The sequence below is a fragment of the Taeniopygia guttata genome, chromosome 26 (genome assembly GCF_048771995.1).
Source record: "Taeniopygia guttata chromosome 26, bTaeGut7.mat, whole genome shotgun sequence".
Lineage (NCBI taxonomy): Eukaryota > Metazoa > Chordata > Aves > Passeriformes > Estrildidae > Taeniopygia > Taeniopygia guttata.
The window spans coordinates 2,140,934-2,164,884 of NC_133051.1; the positions used below are offsets into that span (position 1 = coordinate 2,140,934).

The 23,951-nt window shown below is 56.1% G+C and overlaps 1 protein-coding gene across 6 annotated transcripts in view; it reads left to right on the forward strand.

Annotated features, from left to right (window-relative positions):
- The first annotated feature begins 1,047 nt into the window (after positions 1-1,047).
- FOXP4 (forkhead box P4) overlaps positions 1,048-23,951 on the forward strand; it is a 61,965-nt gene continuing 39,061 nt past the window's right edge. Inside the window, exons 1-2 of one of the 6 annotated variants that reach the window (XM_072918658.1) lie at positions 1,048-1,320; positions 21,224-21,434. In XM_072918658.1, the coding sequence (XP_072774759.1) occupies positions 21,240-21,434 (195 nt within the window). In that variant the 5' untranslated portion in view covers positions 1,048-1,320; positions 21,224-21,239. 6 annotated transcript variants of the gene reach the window in all.

The following is a 23,951-nucleotide window of genomic DNA, read 5'->3' on the forward strand; positions in this document are numbered from 1 at the left end:
AAACAGTCTTCCTGTAAAAAATTAAATTATAGGGGAAAGAAAAATCCAGGTGGGTTGAAATACTTTTCATTCCAATTTCACTTCTTAAAGCTACTTTTGCTGTCCATAAAATGGAAATTTCAAAAGAGCTGCTTTTGAATTAAAAAAAAAAAAAAAAAGGGAAGAGAGTGGCTGCTCTTTGGTGCCATCCAGATGTAACTGGCTTTGGAAAACCTCTCCAGGTGGGAGTGGGATCGTCCATCCCTGGCCTGTGCAGGTGGGGATTCACCCCCAAACTGGGCAGTGGCAAGGTTGGAATGCTGCTCCCTGCTCTGCTCAGCTGTGTCACCTTGCCCCGTGTCACCAGCGCTGGGAGAGGCTTTGGGAGCACCCCTGGGTGCTGGGTTGGGTCCCCTCCCGGAGCTTTGGGGCCTCTTGGCAGATGTTTGGGTGCTGGTTTGGGTGCGGTACCCTGACACAGCTCTGCTCCCCCAGAAGGACAGGATGTCGGGGTGTCACCGGGGGTGTCACAGGGGGTGTCACAGGGGGTGTCACAGGGGGTGTCACGGAGCGGAATTGGAGGTGTTGGGGTCACCAGCTCAGCCTTTTGCTGTTCCCAGCGTTAAATGGGGCTCAGCGCCCCTGTCCCGTGCGCTGAACTCGATGTTTCCAGCGTTCTTTCCCCACCCGGCCGCTCCTGCGAAGCCGTGTCCCCAATCCCCCCGTGCCTCAGTTTCCCCGCCGCTCCCCCCTTCCCCAAACCCACAGGGGACCGAACGCGGCAGAAACCAATTAGCGGAAGCATTAATGAGCAAAACGCTGGAGAGGGGGGGGACCAAGAACGACGACGCGGGGGATGGGGTGGTGCTGGTGATGGGGGGGAGGAGGCTCCAACCAGAAGGGGTGACCCCCAAAAAAAGAAAAAAAAAAGGAAAAAAAAAAGAAAAACAACTCCCCCGAGCGAACGGGGGGCGGCGTGGGGAGGGGGCGATGCTCGGGCGGGGAAAGCGGCTGCACCTGCTTTAGAGGAACTATGGTAGGGCGGCCGGCGCCCGCCCCGCGCCGCCGCCGCGCCCGCGCCGCCGCCGCGCCGAGCCGGACCTGAGCGCGGCCACGGCCCGGCCGGCCCCGGCTGCCCGTGCCCAGCCCCGCTCCCAACGGAGCAACCCCCGCCGCCCACCCCCGGCCATGCCGCGCCGCCTCTGAGCTCCTCCGGCCCCGCCGCGCCCGCCCCGTCCAAGTTTGGGGAAGGTGCCGGTGCGGGAGGGCTGCGCTGGGCTGGCGGGGGAAGCGGCGGCGCGGCTCATGCCCGCCCCGGAGCGCGGCCATCGGCGCGACCAGGTGGGTGCGAGCGGTGCGGTGTCCCCCCGGGGGAGGGGGACGCGGGGTGGGACCCCCCGGCAGGTGTGGGGAGAGCGAGGAGCGCGGGGAGGGTCCCCCCGGTGTCCCCTCGCTGCCCCGGTGAACCGTGCCCCGCGCTCGGCCGCGCCGCGCTCGGAAGTTTTGTTACGGCGCCCGGACAAAGAAAAGGGAGCGGGGCCGGCGCTGGGGGAAGCCGGGGGTACGGGCGGGTGGGGGCTCGGGGGGCACAGAGGGCTTTGGGCTGGGGGCGTTCCGCGGTGCGGAGCTCCCCGGGGGGGTGCGGGGGGTTCCCCGCGCTCGGTGCGCCCCGAGCAGCGCGGGGGTCCCGGTGCGTGCGGGCTGCCCCGGCTCCGGGCGGGCACGGGGGTCGCCGCCGCCCCCGAGGCGTTTGGGCGGCCGGTAACCGGGAGGGGGGTGCGGGGGTCGCAGCCCCCTCGGCGAAGGGGGGGTCGAGCCCCGGGAAAGTTGCGCTGCCGCCGGCACAGCCGCGCTGCCGGTGCCGGATCCGGACCCGCCTCCGCTGCGGCGTTTCGGGGGTCCCGCACCCCCCGAGGGGGCAGCGCACCGGGGTGGGGGGTGGGGGGCTCGGCCGTCCCTGCCCTGCAGCCGCCCCAGCGCTCCCTTTGTTGGTGCTTCCCATTTCCTCTCCATCTTTTCCTTTCTTTCCGGCAGTTTTGGTTTAATTCCGGCTGCTGGAGGGCTCGGGTGGGTTTCCCCCCCCTTTTTTCCCCCTCGTCCATCACATTTTAACTCAGCCTCGACCCGCCGCTGCTTGGGCCCGTGGCTGTGATTCCCTCCTGGGAGAGAAATCCCTAAGTCTGCCCCAAGTTTTGCAATTCCTGGGAGAAGCAGCAGCCGCCGCCGTCCCCGACAACCTGCAGCCAGCCCGGCCGCCGCTCCCGCAGCGCCCTGGGAAAATCCAGCGCCGCTTCCAAAACCCTAACCCCGACCGCAAGGTGAGGGAGAGGAGGACGAGGCACGGCTTCGGATGGAGCTGGAGAATATTCCCGAGAAACCCCCGCAGGTTTGGATTCCGGAGGGGCTGACGGCAGCCGCTGCCCCGCGGCTCACCCGTGCTTGGCTTTGCAGCCGCTTGTAAAGTTTGCGGGGGTTCTTTGCGCCTTTGTTTGGACGGGGAGAGAGGTTTTGGGGGGACTTTTCCAAGGATTTGGGGGGGATCTGTGTAACCCGGTGCCGCGGGAGCTCAGCGGGGACGCTGCGGGCAGCGGCTGCTCATGGTACCGGCAGCGAGAACGCGTTCGGGAAGAGTTTTTATTACGGAGCATCGTCTTCTGGGATGGGAGTTCCGAAATTCCCGGGCAGACAGCGGCTGCTGGCTCACCCGGAGCCCTGGATCAGCCTCCGGCAGCATCCCCTTCCTTCCCCCCGCCGTGTCCGCCGCCGTTGCGATGCTCTCCCGGCAAAGTTCAGGGATTTCTGTTCTTCTCCCCGCTCCGTGGGATAAACAAACGCGCCTTGTCTGCTCCCCCCCTGCCCCTCTCCGGGAGGAAAGGGCACTTCGGGAAGTGCCGCGGATGGCTCTGGATATTTCTTTGGGTGTAGGAAATCTGGTTTGGGTTGGCAGGCGCGTTCGGAGGTGTGGATGGGAGAGAACAAGTGGAGCGTAATTGGGTTTTCTTTTTCCGTTTCCCCGTTTAAAACGCAGACAAGCCAAGGGCCGTGCGTCTCCCTCTCTCTCCCTCCTTTGCACTTTTTAATACAAATGAAAAATGTGCGGAGGAGAAAGAGGGAATAATTCACCAACCCCACTTTGCCGGGAGTCACGGCTGGGAAGTGTCCGCTCGGAAAACTTGTGCTGAGATTATTTTAGTTTTTTTTTTTTTTTTCTGCTGCTCTTAATATAGTCCCGGAGGAATTTGTGTCCGAATTCCTGCCTGGGATCGCTCCTCAGCTTCAGGCAGCTCTTCCCTCCCCATCACTTGATACCCCAAGATTTTCCTTTTCCCACCCTCCACCCCAACTTCCATCGGATTAAGACCTCACTTCTCCACAAGCGTCGTAAAGCTGTGGGGCAGACAATAAAATTGTTATTAGTTTCTGTATTAAAAGCTTGGGTTGTTTTTAACCCAAACCAGAAGGAGGATTTACTTTTACAAATTTCTGCTGCTGTGTTAAAAATTTACACGGGGAATAGGTTCCGTGGAGAGCAGGGATTTGATGTTAAATCAACCCAACATGTGTCTCACGCAGGCGGCATGACCCGGTCCCGGGTGTCGGCAGGGATGTGTTCCCTTTCGTGCCTCTCCATATCCTCGATTAAAACACAGCAAAGTCTCAGCCTTTTCCAAAATCTTAACTCTAAATTAAGGATTTAAATTAATTTTTTTTAAATTGCCACCCCACCTTAAAGTCCACCAAAGATAAATCTAACGAGCTCCAGGAGCGGGTGGGTGGAGGAAATAATCAGGCTTGGAAAAATTACTCTGCTCTCCCCCTTTTTGTTTCATTTTTTTTCTCCTTCAGGTTGCTTAAATCGAACTGGGAAAGGGGAAAATGTGGGGGAGAAGGGGCAGAATTCCCTGTGCCAAAGCAGGGAGCTTTGTCAGGGCTGTGGAGCCCTGCGAGGCTCCGGCTTCTCCTGCCCTTTGTGGTGTGGGACTGGGGGCTGTGGATCAGATCCCTCTGCTCCTGGGATCTCCCAGAAATGCTGCTGGGAACTGCTGCTTTGAGCTGCTCCCCGTTTATTTGGATGTGGAATTTTAATTTATTATTTGTTGGGGGTGTTGTTTTGGGGTTTTTTTTGGGGTTGTTTTTTTTTTTTTTGTGGATCTCCCCCATCCCACAACCCCTTTTTTAACGGGATTCTCAATGTGGGGTGCGTCCTTTCCTGGCCGGATCGAGCAGCGCTGGCAGGTAAAATACAAAATCCAAGGTGGCACCGCCGAGCAGCACAAAGTTGGATTTGATGGGGGGGAAAAGTGCAGGAGAAGGGGGATCGGTGTGGAAAATCCCCCTCCCAACCCCTGCAGCCCGGGATGCGTCGCCCAGCGGGGTCAGGGAAGGAGGGGGGAAAGGCTGAGCAAACGGAGCGAGGTGGAATAAAACGGATTAAAGTTGCTGCTGGGGGAGGTGGGGAAGGGGCTGGAGAAACAGATAATATCCAAAAGATCTGTAAAATCCGTGTCCAGCCCCGCTGTCCTGCCTGGAAACCAGGCAGCTGTAGGTTTTCCATCCCCTTTGGAAAGGGGAAGAGCAGGGAGCATTCGGAAAACAACAAAAACAAAACCAAAAAATCAGTGCAATGTATAAAACCAAGTGACACTAAAATATCTCCTCGGGCCCTCGGCCTTTCTCTCCTAATAACCCGGCAGGAATGCGAGTGCACTCAGTTGTGAAGTTGCTGCCCGGAGAGCCCGGGAGCTTTTCTTTTCCGCCGGGGATGCTTTGAGTCTGCTGATGTTTGTGTCTCGCTGTGGGGCTGGGGAGGGGCCGGGGGGCTCTGGCTTTCAGCGTTTTCTCTCCTTTGATTTTTTTTCTTTTTTCCCACCCCTCCATCCACCCTTTTTTTCTCTTTTCTTGTCGGTCCGGAGGGGGAGAGTTGCGGGGTTGGGATTGCCTTTGTGGCAGCAAGGTGGGGGGCGAGGGGAACGGGCTCATTCTTCCCACCGGGAAAGGCGGGAGGAGAAGCCCGGAGGTCCCGGCGTTTATAACTCATACACATTTATGGCTCCTTGCCTTTCCCCTCCGTGGTGGGCTTTGGGAGCCTGAAGGATTTGGGGAAATTATTTCGGGAAGGGAGTGCTGTGATGTTGTTTTATTTTTCACCTTCATCCCCGTGGCTTTGAAGCTCAGGGATGGGGCTGGCAGGTGGGTTTGGGGTCTGCAGAGGTTGTTCCCCATTTTTGGGTGCAGGAGGGGATCCCACCTCCTCCTCCAGGGCCACCCTGGGTTTTTGCTCTGCTCCCGGAATGACCCCGCTGCCACCTCGGTGTCACCTGCCACTTCTGCAAGTGGGAACTGGAAAATTTCCTGTCCCTTCCTCTTGGGTTTGCAGCTCCTGCAGCGCGGCCAGAGGGATCCTGCAGGGCGCAGAGCTCGGTCCTGCTCCGTGGGCATCTCCCACAGAGGGATGAGCAGAGAGGGAAGGGAAAAGAGAGAAAATAAAACCACTCAGAGCCTGGAATTCCCACGTATTTGCCTCGGAAGGTGTAAAAATCCACCCCTGGATGCACCTGATTGAAACTCAGGGGGAGCAGCTGGCTGGGAAATGACCCCAGGGGCTGGGACATGGCCCTGCACGGAGCTGGTGACACTCGGGGTGGCCCCAGAGCCCCCTGAGTGGCCGTGGGGCTGTGACAGCAGCACTGGCTCCCGGGCCAGCCCAGGGCAAGGGCTTGCACCCATTTTATCTCTTACAAAACCTCCTTGTGCTGCACCTTTTCAAGTCAAACAGAACTCGCAGATCAAGATGGGGCCGGGCACAGCTTGAAAAACTTCCTAATTTTTTTTTTTTTTTTTTTCCCCCCCCTCTCCAAGTGTTTGGGAGGTGAAATCCAGCCAAGACGCTGCTTGAGGGTTTGTTTTTGTTTTTTACCAAGTTTTCCTAATTTAAACGGCTCTTGGCACGGCTCAGGCGAGGCTCCAGCACGGAACGCGTTGTGATGATCCGGCTGCCCGTGACAAAAACCAGTTTGGAATTGGAATGGCATCAGGGAAAAGGGAGAGGGGAGAGGCAGGAGAAGCAGAGGAGGAGGCGAGGAGAGCTCCAAAGCCACGATTTGTTTCGCAGGGATCCTGCTGGAGCAGGGATGAGCTGCAGGGAATCATTAAGGGATTCCTGCGCCACGGGCACGGGCTTGGCACCGGGATGCGCAGGGAAAGGAGCCCAGGGTGAGTCTGGATCCTTTCTCCCGGGGTTTATTTTATTTTTAAGGAAAAGCCAGGCTGTGTCTGCAGCCTGTTGTGCCGAGGTCTCTCTGGTGCAGCGATCCGGTGTTGGCACTGCCGGCCCCGGTGACACTTCCCGGTGGCTCTGTGCCCTGGCGAGATGGCAGCAGCTGCTGGCAGCGTGTTGAGTGGAAGCTGTCCCTCCTCCTGGACTCTAGAGCCAGCAAAACCAGGGGCTTTTCCTGGGAGAAGAAGGAGCAGAGGGTGGATATGGAGGAAATCTCACCTTGCCCCGCTCAGGGCTCCGCGCCGGGTTTGTCAGAGGAAGTCGGGGTAATAAAATGGTTTGATGGAAGATTCCTTTCAAAACTGTGGGAAAGTGCACAGAAAAAAAAAAAAAAATAAGGTGATAGAGGAGGAAAAAAACCCCATGATTTGGTGGTGGTTTTTTCTGCCTCGTTGGGAAAACTCCTCTGGAGCTGGAATGGGCAGATGGGGCTGGGGAGCACCGGGATGGCCCCGGCTGGAGGAGGAGGAGGAGGAAGAGGAAGAGGAGGAAGCCCCAGTGGGATGGGTTTGTGCCTCGGGTGCTGTGCAGGTTGTGGCTGGCAGCTCGGGGAGCTGCTGCTCCTGCTCCCACAGCCATGGAGCCGAGGCTGGGCCTGGAGCAGGTGCTCAGGAACAACTCCTTGGAGCAGCCCTTGGCCAGAGCTGGGCTTATCCACAGGGATTTCACTGCTGCAAGGCTGAGAAAGGCACAGAATCGGTGCCATTCCAGGTTCCTGGCTGAGCATCCCACTGCCAGCTTCCCTCGGGATCTGTCAGCTCCGATCCCAAACCCTTCCCTTGCTTTCTCCAAGTCCTGCTTTATTCCACAAGCTGTAGATTTTCGGTGAGTGATTTTCCTTTTGCTGCTTTCTGGGAGCTGGATGTGGCTGGGAGCACCTTGGAGGAGCTGTCACGGATTGGGAAAAGAGGGAACAGTGGAGGAGGGCTTGAGGTGGGAGGCTTGATGCAGAATACAAGGCCAGGGTTGTGCTGTGGAGTGAGGGACGAGCTGGGATCCCGAGTTCCCAGCAGTTCCTTCCATCTGGAGGCTCCTTGGATTCAGATTCCTGCCTCTCCCGGGTGTCTGCCATGCCTGGCAGTGGGGCTGTGCCCCCAGTGCCCTCCTGCTGGTGCTCCTGGAGCTGGCACCAGGCTCACAGCTCCACTGGAGCTCCCATCCTGTGCGGGGATCACGAGCATCCTGTGGGATGGGGGTTCCAGCAGGGACCATCCTGCTTTGTCCCCACGGTCCTGGAGCTGCTGGGAGGGTGTTCCTGGAGCAGGAGTGACCCCACAGCCTGCAGGGACCTGGGGATTCCTCAGCTCCTGGGGGCAGGGAATGGCTGGCAGGGATGGCAGGAATTGTAGGGAATGGCAGGAATGGCAGGGATGGCAGGAATGGCAGGAATTGCAGGGAATGCCTGGCAGGGATGGCAGGGAATGGCTGGGAATGGCAGGAATGGCAGGGAATGGCTGGCAGGGAATGGCAGGGAATGGCTGGCAGGGAATGGCAGGAATTGTAGGGAATGGCTGGGAATGGCAGGGAATGCCAGGCAGGGATAGCAGGGATAGCAGGAATGGCAGGGAAGGCCTGGCAGGGATGGCAGGGAATGGCAGGGAATGGCAGGAATGGCAGGGAATGGCTGGCAGGGGCTGGCAGGGAATGGCAGGGATGGCAGGGAATGGCAGGGAATGCCTGGGATGGCAGGGAATGCCTGGCAGGGATAGCAGGGAATGGCAGGAATGGCAGGGAATGCCTGGCAGGGATGGCAGGAATGGCAGGGAATGGCAGGGATAGCAGGGAATGGCAGAAATGGCAGGAATGGCAGGGGACATCCCAGAATGGGAAGAAAAGGAGCCCCACTGCATCCTCAAAAAAAGCTTTTGGGGCTCAGGGTGGGCACGATGGGGTTGGAGGAGCCACCCAGGGTGAGGGGACAACTTGTGGCAGGAAATACCTGGCAGAGCTGGAGTTCCTCGTTGAGGATCCAGAGTTTTGGGCTGGATCTGGACTGGAATACTGGGCAGAGACGTTGTTCTGGACAGGGAGAAGAGCTCTCCTGTGTCCCCTCTGGGTGCCACTTGCCAGGCTGTGTCCCTTGTGCCAGCAGGGAGGGAGGTGCTGAGGAGCTCTGTGCCCCCAGGAGGGTTTCTGGCACCCAGCAGGTTGTTCCTTCCTCCGGGATGCTGCCAGAGCTGGCAGTGGGAGGGAAATTCCCTGGAGCGTGGGGTGACTTGGATGGGGAAGAGAAACACGGCATCACCGGGCCTGGTAACAACAGAAGAGAGCAAATAAAGGCATGGGGAGAAGTGTCCTGTAAGTTTTGAGGCAGGAAATGTTAATTTTGGAAATGTGCTGGGCCGGGCAGAACTGCAAACCCCTGGATTTTTATCGAGGTGGATTCAGGTGGGATTATAAAAGTCTCCAGCTTTGCCTTTCTCTGGGATTATTTCCCGAGAATTTGCATTTCTCCTTTACACCCCAGCCTGCTTTCCCTGCAGCTTCCTGGATGGGTTTTTATCCTGCATTTCTGCAGCAGGGTCCTGCTGGGATGGGGTTGGGTCATCCCCATCCCTTCCTGCCCTGCCCTGCCCTCACTCAGCTCTGCCCTCGCGGGGTTTGGGGAGCCAGGCTGCCACAAATGTTCCCCATTAATTAATCAAACCCTCAAAATCAACAGGAATTCCTCATTTGGAGAAGAGAAGGGGCCCTTGCCACCTGCTGGGTGGGTAAATCTGGGGTTGGGGGGTGAGGAGGATGATGAGGGTGATGCTTCTGCTCATCTCGTTGCTCCCAGCTTGTCTCAGCCTCTTGGAACTCACGGTCTGGGCTTCTCATCCTCAATTCTGCCCCTTGGGCAGGACCCATTCCTGCCCCTCTGACCCCAAAGCACTTTTGTAGGTGCCTGCAGGGGGTTGGGGCAGCAGAGCCATTGTTCCCCCATGGAGGTGAAGGAGGGGAAGAATTGGGGCAGAACTCTGCAATTTTGGCTTTTTGTGCATATTGGGGAAGGGAGATACCCTCAATGTGCTCTGGAGAGAAAGAGGTGAAGGGAAATGTCCAAAAATCCATGCCATGAGAGGTGGGGGAGAAGCCCTGGGAAGGGATTTCTGGCTGAGCTGTTCTCCCCTGGCACTGCAGAGCCTTCACTGCATCTTCACTGCATCTTCACTGCATCTTCACTGCATCTTCACTCCATCATCTTCACTGCATCTTCACCCCATCTTCACCCCATCTTCACTCCATTGTCACTCCATCGTCACTCCATCTTCACTCCATCATCTTCACTCCATCTTCACTCCATCTTCACCCCATCTTCACCCCATCTTCACCCCATCTTCACCCCATCTTCACCCCATCTTCACTCCATCTTCACTCCATCCCTTTTCCCACAGTTCCAGGAGTGGGATTGGGGCTGGAGCTGGGATTTGGCTCTCCCAAAGTCAAACCCAAAGGTGCCAGGGGCTGCAGGCTCCAGCTCAGCTCGTTCCCACAGGATGGGTCTCAGGGCTGGGCTCTGCACCCTGAGGGATGCTCGGGACCCTCCAGGTGCAGCCCACAGCCCTGTCTGGGTTATTCCCACTTCTTTTAACCCAGGTTTTATTCAGACAAGGATCCGTGGCAGGGCCTGTTCCCAAATCCCTCGAAGTCTTTCCCTTCACGCTGGTGGCTCCCACTGAACAAATTCCATTTTCCCTGGGAAGCAGAGCCGTGGCTCCAAATCTGGGTCAGGCTTTGGAGCTGTCAGAGCAGCCCTGTCCATGGATCAAACCCCTCCTCATCCCTGCAGCCACTTTTCCCCAGTGTTTCCCAGTGTTTCCCAGTGTTTTCCAGGTTTTCCAGTGGCTCCAACACCGGGGGCTGTGCCTGAAAAGGAGGAATGTTGGGGTCATCCCCCTGCTCTGTGGGGCTGGGGGTTTAAAATCCTCCCTGAGGAAGGGTCTGATCTGTTTGGGAATGCAGTGGGAGGGAGTTTGGCAGGTGAGGGAGTGGTTTGGGGGTGCTGCTGGGTCGGTGCTGGCTGGTCCCTCGTGTCCCCACCGTGCCGGAGCAGGGGGTGCATGGGGAGTGCTGCTGAATTTCCAGCTGGAAATTTGGGATGGAACTGCTGGAGGAGGCAGCGCTGTGCCCATCCCTCTGGGAAAAGGACGGAGGGACAGAGCCCTGTCCCCTCAGAGGGGACACACAGCTCCTTCCACTGCAGCCTGGGCCCTTCCCGAGCGCTCTGGGCATCGCTGTGGGAACGAGCACAAATTGCTGGGTTTATCTGGAGGGTTGGAATAATAATAATAATAACAGGGTTGGAAACTCCTGGCAGTGGGCAGGACTGTGCTGGGGCTGGAGAGCACATGGGGGACACGGGCCAGGGATGTGGCTCATGTCCCTGATGGGTTTGGTGTCCCCAGCTGTGTCCTCTTCAACGCCCGTCTGATTCTGTCTCCCGGTGGTGTTGCCTTCCCTCACCATGATGTGATGATTTTTGGTCTGGGGACAATGGGGGACATCCCCAGGCTTGGCCTGGCTCTCTGCCCACGCAGGGACAGTGTGGGGACAGTTCCATGTGCCCCCGTCTCACGGGAGATGCGGGAAGAGGATGTGACCAGAGCAGTGCCAGTGGGGACTCAGGGGCTGTGCTGTGGCTGCCGTGGGACAAAGGTGACACCCAGAGGGTGGCACCCAGCCCGAGGTGGGCACCTCACCTGTGACCCATGCCAGAGCTCTCAACTGGGGTTTTTTTGGGATCTCCCCTAAAAAAACAGCTTCCAGGTGTCTGGTGGTGAGTCCTGCTCAGGCACCGGGGACCTCGAGCCCCTCTTGCCCCAGCACCCCGAGGTGCTCACAGAACCCAGGAATGCAGCAGCTGGTGAACCATTCCTTAATGTTTTTAAAGGGTTATTTTTAGGAGGGGTGGAGGGAGCCCAATTCCTGGGAGTAATCCCTGGGATTTGCACGGCGCTCTGGGATGGTGCCAGGGGCTTCCTTGGCCACCTGGGAGCCAGGACACCCTGAATGGGCTTCAGGATCTCCCCATTCCCAGGAGGAAGCGCTGCCTGGGACCAGCAGGGATGCAGGATATGGATTTGCTGTTCCCTATCCCAGCCCAGCAGGGATGTGCCGGGCTCGGGAAGACGCCGTGTCCCGCTGTCGCTGAGCTGTGGGGATGCCCGGGAGCCTGGCTGGATCAGCAGGAGCTGGGAATGCCAGGAGCAGTGCCGTGGGAGCAGATCCCTTCCCTGTGTGCCAGGCTGGCATCCAGAGGGACGCTGGAGCCGTGGCAGAGGTTTGCTGCCATCCCTGCAGGATCCACCCGCGCCGGGCCAGGATTCCCCATGGAAGAGCCACAGAGGGGGACACTCCTGGGAAGGGGACACTCCTGGGAAGAAGACACTCCTGGGAAGAGGACACTCCTGGGAAGAGGACGTGGCTCATCCAGGTGACACCAAGAAGGGGACCCTGGTGACCTTCTGGCTTCAGCACAGGCTCCTGGTGGGAAGCGCTTCCCGCAGCCAAAGCTGCTCCTGCCTCTCGTGCTCTCTTCCCAACACCTCCAAGATTAAATGCAGCATCCCACTCCCCTCCGTGGGCATCCTGCAGCATTCCCAGAGCATTCCCAGAGCAGGATCCCAGCACAGGCTTGCTGAACACGCCGCCTCCCAGATTTTAGCGGAGAAACCTCCGGGGTTATTCCCAGCCGAGCTGTCGGGAGCCGGGTTTGCTCCGTGGGGGTGGCAGTGCCCAGGAAAACCAGGAGATGCTGAAAGAAGCACGGAGAAGCCAAGCTGAGCAGGAATAAAATCAGGGAAGCTGTTTGGAAGTGTGGAGCTGGGCTCTGGCAGGGCTGCGAGACGGAGCCGGCCTCGGGTCGGGATGTGAAGAAAAATGGACTTCAGACCAGGAGTTTGAAAATGCCCGAGGATAGTTCTCGCCCCCACTGCCTTTTTTCTTCTCCCTCCTCACGAGCAGCATCATTTCTGGCTGGAAACCAGGCCTCTTCCTGCATGGAGATGGGATTTGCCGTGGAAAGCATCGGGGAGCGCATCAGGCAGAGCCTTTTCCGGATGAATTTTTGCGCAGACACGACGGAGTCTGGGAAAACTTGCGGCATCCGAGTTCCTCCCTCCTGCTCCATAGGTACCATGCCTGTTTTTTCTTCCCCTCTGGATTATTTGAAGGCCAAGAGAGACTTTGAGCCACTTCCAGTCTTGATTTGCCATGAACTTGGCTGGAAAATTTCACTTGAGGCTGAGTCCCAGCCCTGGCCTCGCTGAGTGTCCCTCACCTGCTCCAGGGCATTTCTTCCTCCCTGGCTCCATCCTTGCCCTTTGCAGCCTCTCCCGAGGGGATGGGGAGCATGGAGCTCCTGGAATTTGGGGTTTATTTTGATGTAAGAGCTTCTCCTTTTCCAATTTCTCCTTCCCGTGTCCCTGCTGTCCTTGTGCCTCCATCCAAGAGGTGCCTCCTGTTCCTCAGGCGTGCCAGGCTCTGCAAGGAGGGTGTGGGACCATCCTGGCCGGGAACGGGGGCACGGAGGAGATTTTGGCCGGAGCATTCCGTGTGCTCCAGGTGGGATCAGGGCTCTGGTGCCAGCGGGAGGCTGCAGAGGGAATTCCAGGTGGGATTTGCACCAGGGGGATGTGTCCCCAGCATGTGAGAGTCAAAAACGGTGTGAGCCGGGCACTGGGTGTGTGGGAGAGGCTTGAAACAAGCTGGGATTTACGGGGAGATGCTGGAAAAACCTTTGGAAAATTGGTGTTGGTTGAAGCTCTATCCCACACCAGCGATGGGAGCTGCTGGCAATTATTTTAATGGGATTTTAGGGGGATTGTGCTGAAAACCTCATCCCAAATCCTAAAACCCTCATCCCATGTGGAGGCACAGAGCAGTGGGTGGGAGTTGTGGGTGGTGGGAATCTCATCCCGTGAGTTTGGCTTTTTTTCCCTGGGAGTTTGGAGGGGTTTATTTTATTTTAAATTTTTTTCCCTCTGAAATTTTTTCCCCACCGTCTTCATTATCATTTTTGTTAATTAGATTGTGCTGGGAAACAGTCTCTATTGAAAAGCAAAAAGCTGTGAGATGGGTTTTTCCAAGTGCGGCTGCGTTCCGGCGCTGGGAGAAGGACGGGGAGAGGGAGAGCGAAGATGCTTGAAAGAAATATAATTTTTTAAAAAAATAATTTCTTCATAAAGCTCTTTAAAAAGAAAACCCCGGGCCCCCTTCCCCCACCACGGCCACCTCCCCTCTTCCCCCCCCACCTCCCCAATTAAACGATTTGAATTTCCACGTTAACCGCTTGGTGCTTCCTCGGCGCCTCAGATGATTAGAAAGGGATATTCATTTATGCCTTTTAAACGCCGCCCCGATTAAAATCAGAGAGATTTTTTCCTTCATCAAAATCTAACATCCTTGAAAAATTAATTTGATGCCTCTTGTTATCAATTAATTGAATCTCGTTGGGAGAGAGGCTCGTGCGGCGGGTGGTTGGAGCCGGCCCTTCTGTTCTTAGTTGCTTTCCCCCCTCTCCGCTCCCTTCCGCTGCTTCCAAACACTGGGACATTATAAAACTCGCCCTTTTCTTTCTTTTTTTTTTTATTTTATTTTAAATATATTATTTTTACTCATCTCATAAAATAAAATAAATGAATAAAACTCGCTCTCTCTGTCTCCCCGCCCTCATCCTCCATTCCCCCGAGTTCCTCTCCGATAAAAGACCCTTTTTTCCCTTCCTTTCTCTCATCCCTCTTTCCTATAACTTCCGAGAAAGAAAAGTTGGGGCTTTTCGCAATTTCTCGCCGGCCAAGGTCCGTCTTTCTTCCTTTCTTTAACGGGGGATATTGGATATTTCATTTGAATCTCCTTTTTTTCAATTAAAAGTGCCCCGTTCCTTCTCTTCCAGCTGCTCCATTCTCCTGCCCTGGCTCGGCAGCCGGAGAAGCGATTTTCCTTTCTTTAATATTTCCGCTCTTCCCCTGAGACGGGCTGCCTGCCTTATTTTTTTTTTTTTAATAGACTTTTTCTCCCTCTATTAAACTTTTCCAATCTTCGTCCCTTTATTTTTTTCTCCCTTCCCACCTCTTTAAACAAAAAAAAAAAAAAGAAAAAAAAATCCAGGAAAAGTTATAAAATGGGAAGAACTGGGTCATTCAGGAAGTTATTGAAATAACTTCAAAATTAGGCTTCACTTTCACTCTCCTTGGCGTGGTTCTGCCTTTGGATCCAGTCTCTTCCCTGGTGGCTCCGTTCTCGATGCCCGGTTGGGAATTTGGGGTTGGAGGTGTTGAGGGATAACCCAGATGAGAGCAGAGAGGTGGTTTTGGGTTCCTCTGAAGGAAGGATCTGGGATGGAGATTTGGTGGGGGTGTCCCATCCAAGGGTTCCTCAGGGATGGGGAGGGGATGTGTCCCCCCAGTCCGGTGCCCTCAGGACCCCGGTGCCACCTCCCCCTGTGCCCTGCACTGTCCCCTCACCTCTTGTGCCCAGCTGGGTCTGGGGTCTGACAGCTGAGAGGCTCTTCCACCCTGCCCGTGCTCCCTGAGGAGCCTCTCCTGCTCCTCTGTGGGCTCACCAAGGATTTCGGGTGAAATTGGAGTGTTTTGGGATCTCTGCATTCCCGTTTGGATTGTGCTGGCCAGAAGGAAAGCAAGTTTTCAGGGGGATGAGAAATTAGGGATGCAGGGCTGGACCTGGCACTGAGGTGGCCAATGTGGCTCCATGGGGGCTCCCTGGATTTTGGGAAGTGCCCCCAGCCTTGTTGCCAGTGGAAATCCTGTAGGATTTGGGCACTGGGCCTGCATCCCAAACTGATGGGACAGAGGTGCCAGAGCTGCATCCTGACACCATGGGACAGCAGGTGCTGGTCCTGCATCCCAACCTCGTGGGTCACAGGAATTGGACCTTCAGCCACACCTAACGGGCCACAGGTACCAAATCTGCATCCCTGCCTGATGGGGCACAGGTACCAAACCTGCATCCCTGCCTGATGGGCACAGGTACAAAATCTGCATCCCTGCCTGATGGGGCACAGGTACCAAACCTGCATCCCTGCCTGATGGGCACAGGTACAAAATCTGCATCCCTGCCTGATGGACACAGGTACAAAATCTGCATCCCTGCCTGATGGGCCACAGGTACCCAACCTGCATCCCTGCCTGATGGGACACAGGTACCCAACCTGCATCCCTGCCTGATGGGCCACAGGTACCAAATCTGCATCCCTGCCCCATGGGACACAGGTACCAAATCTGCATCCCAAACTGATGGGGCACAGGTTCCCAAATCTGCATCCCTGCCTGATGGGCCACAGGTACCAAATCTGCATCCCTGCCTGATGGACACAGGTACCAAACCTGCATCCCTGCCTGATGGGCCACAGGTACCAAACTTCCATCCCTGCCTGATGGGCCACAGGTACCAAACTTCCATCCCTGCCTGATGGGCCACAGGTACCAAATCTGCATCCCTGCATCCCTGCCTGATGGGACACAGGTATGGGACCTACATCCCAACCTAATGGGACTTTGGTGCCAAACCTTCATCCCAACCCACCCTGACATGGATACCAGTCCTGCACCCCAATCTAACGGGGTTTTGGTGCCAAACCTTCATCCCAACCCACCCTAACATGGATACCAGACCTGCACCCCAATCTAATGGGGCTTTGGTGCCAAACCTTCATCCCAACCCACCGTGACATGGATACCAGACCTGCACCCCAATCTAACGGGGCTTTGGTGCCAAACCTTCATCCCAGCCCACCCTGACATGGGTACCAGACCTGCATCCCAATCTAATGGGGCTTTGGTGCCAAACCTTCATCCCAGCCCACCCTGACATGGGTACCAGACCTGCACCCCAATCTAACAGGACCCAGGTTCTGGATCTGCATCCCAACCCACCCTGACATGGATACCACTCCTGCATCCCAATCTAACAGGACGTGGCTACCAAACCTTCATCCTGACCCACTGGGACACTGGTGCCAGCTCTGCGTCCCCACCTGATGGGACACAGGTGGTGGAGCTGCGCCCTGGCCCACAGGATGCTCCATCACCCCAGCAGCGATCCGTGGTGGGTGCAGAGACCACCGGCACCCACCGAGGGGCTGTCCCCGCGTCCCCACGTGCAGCGAGGTGGGAGCCCCGTGCTCCACGTCACTATTTAATTAGACATCCCTGATTAACAAAACTTGGCGTTAGGCTTCCTCCTGCCCTCATCTTTCCTGGCTCCGAATCAATGGCTTTGATATGCTAATTAGGGAGTAATTTAATTTCAAAAGGCCGCAATTAACAAGGGTGTTGTGGACATGCTGTAGTTAAGCGGCGTAATCTAATTTGCATTAGTAACAAGCAGGGACTAATTAGAAGCTTAATTAGACACTTAGACGGCTCTTGTGTTTACTTTCTTAATGAGATGGAGTGGGGGTTCCTTTTTTTTTTTTTTTTAATCTTTTCGAGAGCACAGCGAGGGAAGCCGGGATGGAGCGGGATGGGGCAGGGAGGGAAGCCGGGATGGAGCGGGATGGAGCGGGATGGGGCAGCGAGGGAAGCCGGGATGGAGCGGGATGGGGCAGCGGCCCCGGTGCCCGGCACGCTCCGGGATGGGGTTGGCATTCCTCGAAGCTCAGGAAGGAGTGGGAGAGGTGCCAGGTGGGCATTGGAATCTCTGGGATGCCTCGCGTGGGGTTGGCTGCGCTTGGGGAGCAAGGGATGCTCGGGTTTTGGGGAGGCAGGTGAGGCTTGCCAGGAGCGCAGGAATAATCCCAGGGTTTCCCATGGAGTCCTCACATTTCCAGGTGCTCTCCAGCTCTCAAGAGTGAGCTGATCCAAGCATCCCTGGTTTTTGGAGGGAGGAGAACCTCGCTGTGGCCATCCCTGCCAGCAAAGGCTCCTCGCTGCCTGCCAGTCCCTGGTACCCGCGAGCGTAGCTGGGCTGGGCTGGCACCGAGGCAGGTGAGGACAGCCAGGGGGTGAAGGTGAAGCACCAGAGGTTGGCTCTTCCCAAAGAAGTTGCTGGGAGTGAGATGGAAAGTGGGAGATGAAAGTGCCCAGAGGTGAGATCCCATTAAAGCAGTGCCTGGGCTTAGCCGGCCTCTGGTTCCTTAAATATCTTCTAATTTACAGTAATGCTCTGGATTCCTCTCAGCTCCCCCAGACTTTTATTTTAATCCCCTTTCCACATTTCCATGTGTTTATGTGTTAATTAAAGGGTAAAAAGCCACTCTTGGAGCAATCCTGGGCTGCTGCTTCTCTTCCAGCGAAGCCTTTTAGGATTAGCAGCCTCTTCCTAAAGCCTGGCGGTGCCAGGGCAGGACGGGCAGGTTGCTCAACTTTCCTTGGAGCTGGGAGCAGATCCAGTGCCTGGGATCCAGCTTTCCCGAGTCCTCTTCTCCTTCCAGCTGTGCAGAGGAGCATCCTGCAGGTTCCTGAGGCCTTTGCTGTGTCTGTGCTCCTTTGGGATCCGTGTCCTGGCCAGGCTGGAGCTGGGAGGACAGCTCTGGAATACGCCTTTGGGACTGGGGTGGCTCTGGAATATTCCTTTGGAGCTGGGATGTGGTGGGAGGGGTGGAAACAGCCTTTGGGACCTCTCGGTGTCAGTTTGTGTGGTGTCACCTGTGCTGTGTCAGCTCAGGGAGATGCGACGGGAGAGTTTTCCCAGTGGTGTTTCCCACTGTTATTCCTCCTCCCTCCCTCCCGGGCGATGCTTTAGGAGCTCTGGGAGTGTGTGGCTGGGGACACTCAGGGCAGTGGTTGGGGATGGGGATTCGAGGACAGGGACAGTAGGGAGGAGGTGACCCGACGAGGAGCAGCCCAAAATTACAGAGCTGCCGAGGGCTGCGGTGTGAGGATAATGAAAAACAGGGAAAGCTGCTGAAATTGGTGTTGGGGATGAGGTTTCTTGAGGAGCTCGTGATGTGGCTGTGGCTGTTCCAGCAGGTCCTGGGGGCTGGGAAGTGCCACTGGATTTGGAATCAGGTGGAGCAGTGGCATTGCTCCGCACGGGTCTGGATGGCCCAAAATTCCTCGGGAGCTTTTAGGGGGTTGAAATCACTGTTTCATCTGCTCTTGCTGCTGCTAAAATCCCGCATTTTGAGCGTGGTTTTGGTCAGCTCCGTGCCGATCCTTCCCTTCTGGAAGGCTCGTGGTGGCACACGCGTGGAATTCCCACGGGAATGGTGGCACACGCGGTGGGAGCCGCGCGTCCCCAGCCCCTCCCTCGCAGGGAAGCTCCGGGCATCCATCAGCCTGTTAATTGCGCTAATTAGAGAGCGCGGAGGTGTTAATTGGAAAGCGGCGGGATCGCGGCAGTTTGCGGGAGGGATGGGTGTCAATAACGCGGGATTGATGGACGCGGTGCCCCGCGCAGGTTAGCGGCGAGCCGGGGGATGGCAGGGAGATGTTACCGCTCAGATGAAGCAATTGTTAATTAAAAGCCACGGTAATTAATACACCCTCGTTGCCATATGGTCCTGCCGAAGGCAGGGGGATTCGTTGCTCCGTTTGTAATTCTCCGTTTCCTTCCCTTTGTCCTGCGCAAGGTGCGTGGTTGGATAAAAGTGGGGAACAAAAAGCGCAGAGCGGTGGTTCAGCGAGTCTGAAATGGTAATTAATGGTAATTAACGATCCATTTGTGCGGCTTCTGGTGCTGCTGCCGTTGGAGGGGGCTGCCCCCTCCCCTTTAAGCAAACCCACCCTTCCCCTCGGGATGTGGGTGTTGTTTTGGGCACCGTCCCTGCCGCTGTGCCCGGGGAAGGTCCGATCCTGCCGAGCCCTTTGGGTGCCGTGCGGGAGAATCCCGGGAACTGCGGCTGTGTTTGAACTGCGAGGGATGAGCAGCAGGGCTGGGATGCTCCGTATCCCTCCCGGCTCTGTGCAGAGCTGCACGTGTGCTCTGGCATCGCTCAGCTCTTCCCACTCATCCCAGATATCCCCGATCCGTCCTGGCTGGAAAAGTGCTTGTTCCTAATTTAAATCCACTTTATAACCTCGCAGACGCTGGCTTCTTTTCTTTTTTTTTTTTTTCCCTTTTTTTTTCTTTAAGGTTTTGTAAAACTTTTTATAGGAATGGAAATATTTCCATTATTATGATGATGACTTTCTTTTATGACTTCCCTCGCAGCGTTGTTGGGATCCCAGACACTTCAGCATCCCAGAGGGGTTTGGGAACGGGAAGTGGAGTTTTACAGGACTTGGAGAGGGAACTCAGCTGGCCTGGTGTCCCCAGCTCCGGGAATCACCCGGGCTGCAGGAATCTGCTCCAGCATCCCGCCTCTGGCAGGGGCTGGAACCACCAGAGCGAGCCCACGGCTCCTCCACCAGCAGAGATTTCCTCCTAATTCCCAACAGTTAAACTCCAGTTTATGCCCAAAGCCAGGAAAGTTTTATATCCTTTCCAAAACCGTCTTTTTTTCCCTTTTTTTTGCCTTTTTTAATACTTCCTGTTGTAACTCTGGATATTCCTGTTCTCCGTGTAAAAGTCAGATCCCTGCTGGAATCCTGATGAGTTTCTGACTCTGCTGATGCCGTTCGAGTGTCAGAACGAACCGTTCCCCGTGGGGCCTCGTGGATTTCAGAGGGAAAATGGGAATAGGAACTGCAATAATTTCGTATTTCTGAACTTGAAATCCTTGAAATTCAAAGTGGGGTAGGAAAAAAATGTAGTTTTAAGGAAAAAGGTGAGGGGTTTATTGTGGATTTTTGCTCCTAACGCAGCATCCTGTAATCATCCCATGCTTGGGAAGCTGCTCCAACCAAACCCAAATCCCAATAATCCCCTTAACCTTGAGCTGTCCCACAGCCACCAGTGTGTCACCCCCAGAGCCCTGGGACAGTGGGAGGGAGCCAGGAGCTCCCCTTGGGAATGGATGTCACTCATATCCCCTGCGGAAATGACTTTTGAAATGCAGATAATCTCCAACATGCAAATGAGCAGCTCGCTGCTCCCTGTTTAATATGAATGATCAGCCCCTGAATAGCGATTATTACACGCCACATTTCAGCAATTATGTTGTTCCTGGTTTGTCTCGCTGCCTTTTGGGGTGTGGAGGGGGGAAATAGGGAAAAAAAAGAGGGTGGAAAGAGAAAGGGGGGTGGTGTTTTTTTCATCCCACCCCTCTGGTTTTGTTCCCAGCTTGTTGCAAACTCGGCGAGCGGCGGTGGGTGAGCGCTGAGCCCGTGCTGGTGGGATGGAGGGGTGTGGAAATAAAACTGCTTTTCCATGGAGGAAAACCATGTTGGGAAGGAGGGAGAGACCCTCATGCTGGCTGGATTCCGTGCTGCCACTCACTTTTCTGTGCCAGGGCTGGATGTGGCTCCAGCTGGACGTGGCAGAGACCGGTGCTGGGTGTGCTGCTCCTGTTTCCTCCAGGAAATCCACCCAAATCCAGGGGTTTCTCCCAGAAAAAGGCACCCTCAGCTTCACAACCACCAACCTGTCACTCATCCAAGCCCACTGAGCAAAAACTGGGAGAAGGGAAGGATTTTCCAATCTCCAACCGATGCGTTGCCGGGCTCTTGTTCCCACATCCCAACTCTGCCGTTCCTTTGGGTTTCCTCAGCCTGGCACCTTCTGCCAGGTGGTTTTTCCTGCTGGGAAGTGGTGGTTTGCTGGGAGATGAAGCACTTGGAGGGAATGTTTCGACTTTGTTGGGGTTTTCAGGGTGGAGTCTGAGGTGCAGGTTCTCTGTGTTTGGTGCCCAGCTTCGCTCTCACCATGAAATAATTTGGGATTTGAGGAAAACTAACGCATTCCTGGAGCTCTGTGCCTTGCACCAGGCTCAGGGGAAGCTGGAATTGCGGATTTTCCTAAGCAGTGTGTTGTACTTGCTTTGCCTAGGGACGTGCAGCATGTTTGTAGCAGCTCCACATTTATTTTTTGGGGTGAACAGAGCACAGCTAAAACCCAGCAGGGTTTGACATCCCATCGTGCTGGGCTCGGGGGACATCCAGCGATCTCAGGCCCCGTTCTCAGGCTCTTCTCTCCCATCTTCAGGTCCTGCTAGCGAGTCATGATGGTTGAATCCGCCTCGGAGACGATCCGCTCCACGCCCGCGGCGCAGAACGGGGTGAGCAGCCTGAGCAACCAGCCCGATGGTGGCGGTGGCAGCGGCCCCGGCCCCGGTGGCGGCCGTGACGGAGCTGCCGGAGCCGAGGCCAACGGAGAGATGAGCCCCGTGGAGCTCCTGCACCTCCAGCAGCAGCAGGTAGGATGGGCTGGAGCTGTTCCTTCAAGCCTGGCACACACAGGCAGCGTGGTCCTTCAAGGACCTGCCCTGGGGACAGCACCAGGTTTGTCCTCGGGGCTGGCTTCCAGCAGGTTTGGCCGTTCCTGGTTGAGCTGCCCCAAAAAATGGGTTTGTCATTGTGTCGTTGTCCTGCATCTCTTGGGAAGCAGAGCCCTTCCATCCCTGGGGTGGAATTTGCTGGTTTTGGGGAAGGTGCTGCCTGAGGGGCAGAGACACCAAAAACCGTGTCTGGAACTCCGGGAGCAGATCCTCCCTGAGAGGATTTTGGTTGTCCAGGAGCTGCTTTCCCATTCCTGGGGGCTCCTGGAGATTGAGCCTCACCCACACGGCCCAGAACACGTGTGACAGTGACATGTGCACGGATGTACCCCTGGGGCACTCCCTGCCACACGTGTCCCCCGCCACACACGTCCCCACTCAGCCCCGAGGACGTGCCTGCAGCTCACCTTTCCAAACAAACTTTGGCAAAAAAACATCGATTTCCCTGCTCGGCTACTAAATAAGGCAATGATCCCTCTCCTCGTACGGAGATCGCCTCCCTGAGCCATAAATTCCAGCGTGAAAGCTGTAAAAAATTGCTGTGTCTGATACTTTAGTAGGGAGTGCTGTAAATCCATTACCTGGATAACAGGCGTTAGCACGCCGCTAAGCCCCTGTTCCCCGCATCCAAAGGGTAATCATGCGTGTAATGCCGCTGCCAGTGCCCTCCCAGGAGCTGCCTGCTCTCCTTCCCGGAATTCCATCGGAAAACGGCAGAGCCGCCTTCTCTCCTGGCCAAAAAGATGGGAATTGTGGCTGTGGAATGGGGATTTCCTCTGGAAAATTGGGTTTTCCATCCTCGTGATGATGTTTTATTTCGCCCCCTTCGCTTTTTCCTGTTGGGAAGCTGCCTGGCACGTGGAATTACAAAAGCAGAGGGTTTGGTGAACTTCCAAAAAAACCAAGTGACACCTCCAGCGACAGCGCCTGGGGAAGGGGGAGAACCTATCCCGAGGATTATCCATCTTCCTGCTTCAGGGAGCAGGCTGAGCAGCAGCTGGGGTCAGGAATAAATGTCCCCACAGCAGGAGTTTTGGACAATTAGGTGCTTGATGGAGGCTTTGCTCCATCCCCGGAGCACGCAGCGTTCTCCCAGGTTCTCGGGCGGCTGGGCTCACTCCTCATCCTGGAATGTCAGCGCTCCATCCTCATTCTCGTTCAACTTTGTGAAATCCCCCCAAGAAACCTTGGGAGGTGGTGGGAGCCCACGTCTCACTCCTGGGAGCTCCTGCTCCCGTTTTTGCCTGGATTTGACCTTTTCCCGTGCCTGCAGGGGGTTTTTGGGTTAAAGCTCCTCTCCGAGGGTGCTGCCTTGAGGTGGGTGGGATATTGAGGCTGTGGGGGTGTTGTGGGGTGCTCAGGGACCTTGTTTTGCGGTGTCCCGGAGCAAGGGGACGTGGCTGTGTGGCAGCTCCAACCTGGAGCTCAACATTCCCTCACCTTCCCGGATCCGCCAGGCTGGATCCCTCTGGAATTCCCATATCCACCAGGCTGGATCCCCTCTGGAATTCCCAGATCCACCAGGCTGGATCCCTCTGGAATTCCCAGATCCACCAGGCTGGATCCCTCTGGAATTCCCAAATCCACCAGGCTGGATCCCCCCAGAATTCCCAGATCTGCCAGGCTGGATCCTCCCAGAATTCCCAAATCCACCAGGCTGGATCCCTCTGGAATTCCCAGATCCACCAGGCTGGATCCCTCTGGAATTCCCAGATCCACCAGGCTGGATCCCCTCTGGAATTCCCAGATCTGCCAGGTTGGATCCCTCTGGAATTCCCAGATCCACCAGGCTGGGTCCCTCTGGAATTCCCAGATCTGCCAGGCTGGAACCCTCTGGAATTCCCCGTGAGGAAGGAAAAGGGGACACGGGGGTGGCACATCCCAGTGCTGGGGGATCCTCTGGATTTTTAGGAGTGGGAATAAAGCACTGCCCAGCCACGATTTGGGGTTTTCCAGGGTTTTATTTGCAGATTTGCTGCCAAAAAAAATCCCAACTTTGAGCCAGCGGCTGGTGTTGAAATCCACGGGGTGCAGAGAGATGGGGTCGCTGCAGGTTTGGGGTGCAGGGAATGGAGGAAAAGGATGGAAAAGGATCCTTGCAGGAGTTGCACGTGGAGAACCCAAATCCGTGCAAACCTCGTGGAGCAGGGATGTCCTGGGAGAAGCGAGGGGAAAATCCCCGAGCCTGGCAGCCCACGGGAGCTCCTTCCACCTCCAAATCCATGGAAAAAGAGCCACCTGGAAAAATCCGGCTGCTCTGGCGTCCTTTGGGGTTGTTTTATGGTACAAAAAAACCCCAAAACTAAAATGGCAGCGTGCTGCAGATAGACGTCAAAGAAACGGGGAGGAATAAACAAAAATAAGACTTGTTTTGGAGAAGGAGCGAACGGGACTTTTTTGGGAGTTGGGGAAGGGTGTGGAGGGGGAGGAGAGGCA